This window comes from Pinus tabuliformis, chromosome 9 (genome assembly GCF_031772625.1).
Source record: "Pinus tabuliformis cultivar Carrire ecotype Pingquan chromosome 9, CPIR1, whole genome shotgun sequence".
NCBI classification, from domain to species: Eukaryota; Viridiplantae; Streptophyta; class Pinopsida; order Pinales; family Pinaceae; genus Pinus; species Pinus tabuliformis.
The window spans coordinates 1,709,969,304-1,709,971,534 of record NC_142307.1 but is presented as its reverse complement, the minus strand read 5'-3'; the positions used below and the strand labels follow the sequence as shown (position 1 = coordinate 1,709,971,534).

Here is a 2,231-nt window from a genome sequence, read left to right as displayed (position 1 = left end):
GCAAGCCTATTCTTTTCTTCCTTTCTTCTTCTCTACCCGGCGCCATCCTCCTGAATCGACTGTGGGTGTAGTTGTAGCCAGCTGGTTTCCCATGGTGTTCATTTGTTGTTCTTTGTCTGATTCTGAGCCCTCCGAGCTATGGGTTCTCTTTATGCCACTAACTTCCATTTGCAGCTCTTGATGTAGATCTGTAATGATCAACCCCGTATGAGTAGAGAGGTTTTTTGCTTCCTGTGATTGATTCTGTCCCATTTGAGGTTCTGGTTCCATGTGGTTTGTTGGTGGATCCTCCTTGTTGTCCTCTTCTTCCAATGGCTCTATGTGTTGCCAGCCTTTGGGTTTTTTTTGTTGTTTCTTAGTATTCTTAGAGTCCTTTCGAGCTAATGGACACCCATTTTGGAGATGCCCTGTCTGCAAACAGTTCCTGCATCGGAATGCTGTGTTTTCGTAGTCGAGCTGTTGTTTCCATTGGGTATTGTTGAAGTTTAGCGTGATGTGGTCTGGTAGCCCCTGACTCAGATCCACTTCTACGCATATTCTGGCGAATGTGAAGATACCCCTGACTGCTCTGTCTTCATCCATTTTTAGGAATTTCCCTAGAGAATTCCCAATGGCGATTAGCACTTTATGATGCCAGAAATGCAGTGGGAGCCCGTGAAGCCTCACCCAAACAGGCATGGTTGAAACTTTCATTGTATTTGCATCAAATCCCGGGAACTAGGGGGTAGTAAAGAGGCCAGCATTGCCCCAGAACCATGGCCCCTGTTTGATAATACTGTCTCGTTCATGTTCTGTATCAAAACTGACTATAAAAAACCCCTTAGGGCAGAGGTAAATTTCGCAGTTAGGTGACCATGTTGTGTAGATCCATTGATGCAGGGCATCTGATTTTGGCCAAAATCCATTGAATCTGCATATGACTGCAGTATTTGATAAATCAGTATATAGGTTAATTACTTCTGGTATAGATACCTGAAGAGTTGGTGTTTCTGGTTTTTGCTCGACGATGTAGGGTCCTGGCAGTTCTGAAGCTGGTGCTGCTTTGTTTCCCCTTTTTTCTTCCTTTCCTTTTACTGCGTCCCGAAAGGAACCTGTGTTTTTAAAGCTGGTTCCAGAGCTTCCGCCACGCAGTCAGAGGGTTAGATTAATGGTTGAATCATTGGCTATGCCATAATGTTGCAAGGTTTTGTTGTCTTGCAGATCGAACCTTGAATAAATGAGATTTTGTAAGCGTTCTGGTATTCCATGGCGGCCCTGTATTTCCTTTTTTAAATCTTGTATGCTTGTTGCCTTCCTGAGCCGCATGCAGTAGTGCTTTCCTTCAAGCGATTTGACAAAGATCTGAATCAGATCTGCATTTGTATGGGCTAGCTCGGTGTTGTGGAGCCTTTGTTGAGCCAGATCTATACCCCTGCGCAGTGGATCGCTCCTGTGTTCTTTATCTTGGAGCATGTTCGAAACATGGTGGATTTGCCGATCTGATCGGGGACAAGTTGTCCTGGGAACGCCCCAGATCTGGTTACCCTTACACTGTTTGGCTCCATCACATACGGCCATCTCCATTGATACAGATCGCCATGAGTATTGATAGAGGGAACCCAGATCCGTCCTGGGTAATGCATCCTGTACCAATAATCGGATATAAAATTCCATTCTCTGTTTGTAATGTTCCAGATCTTGGGTCTGTTTACTGGTGGGAGATCCGGCCCAAGCCCGAATGGAGAGGCCGTGCCCTGCGCATCCGTTTGGTGCAAGAAACCCAGAGCAATGATGATACGTCCCCAGATCCGTTACGTAATAGGCAGCCAGTGCCGAGAAAGGGCAGTTAAACTCCTGTTTTTGTTCGCATTGTTCCAGATCCTGTTGCTATTTTCTGTTGGCAGTTCCGGGTCCAATCCAAAGGGCGAGATCCTGCTCGGCACGTCCCTTGGCCAGGCTTCCCTTCGGATCGGCGTATTGCTGGTCTTTTTGGCCTACGGCGGCAATCTGATCTTCGAAAACCCTTGTCTCCTGAGAAATCGCCATCGCTCCGAATCTCAAACCTAAGCAATGTTGAATAAACATTATATCATTATCACTATCATAATTAATATAAAAATGGCACTACTTAACCATATCAGATGATTTTGGAGTGTTATCCCTACCAAAAACATTCACTTGTGCATGTCTAAACAAAACATGCATCATTATAAGATTTCTCTAATATGTCCCCACATTTCCACTCTAACTTA

At 45.1% G+C, this 2,231-nt stretch overlaps 1 protein-coding gene across 1 annotated transcript; it reads right to left on the bottom strand.

Annotated features, from left to right (window-relative positions):
- Positions 1-1,131: 1,131 nt before the first annotated feature.
- LOC149155524 (polyubiquitin-like) lies at positions 1,132-1,563 on the bottom strand. Its single transcript, XM_089444445.1, has one exon. It carries the CDS (start codon positions 1,561-1,563, stop codon positions 1,132-1,134), a length of 432 nt encoding a protein of 143 aa, XP_089300571.1.
- Positions 1,564-2,231: the final 668 nt, after the last annotated feature.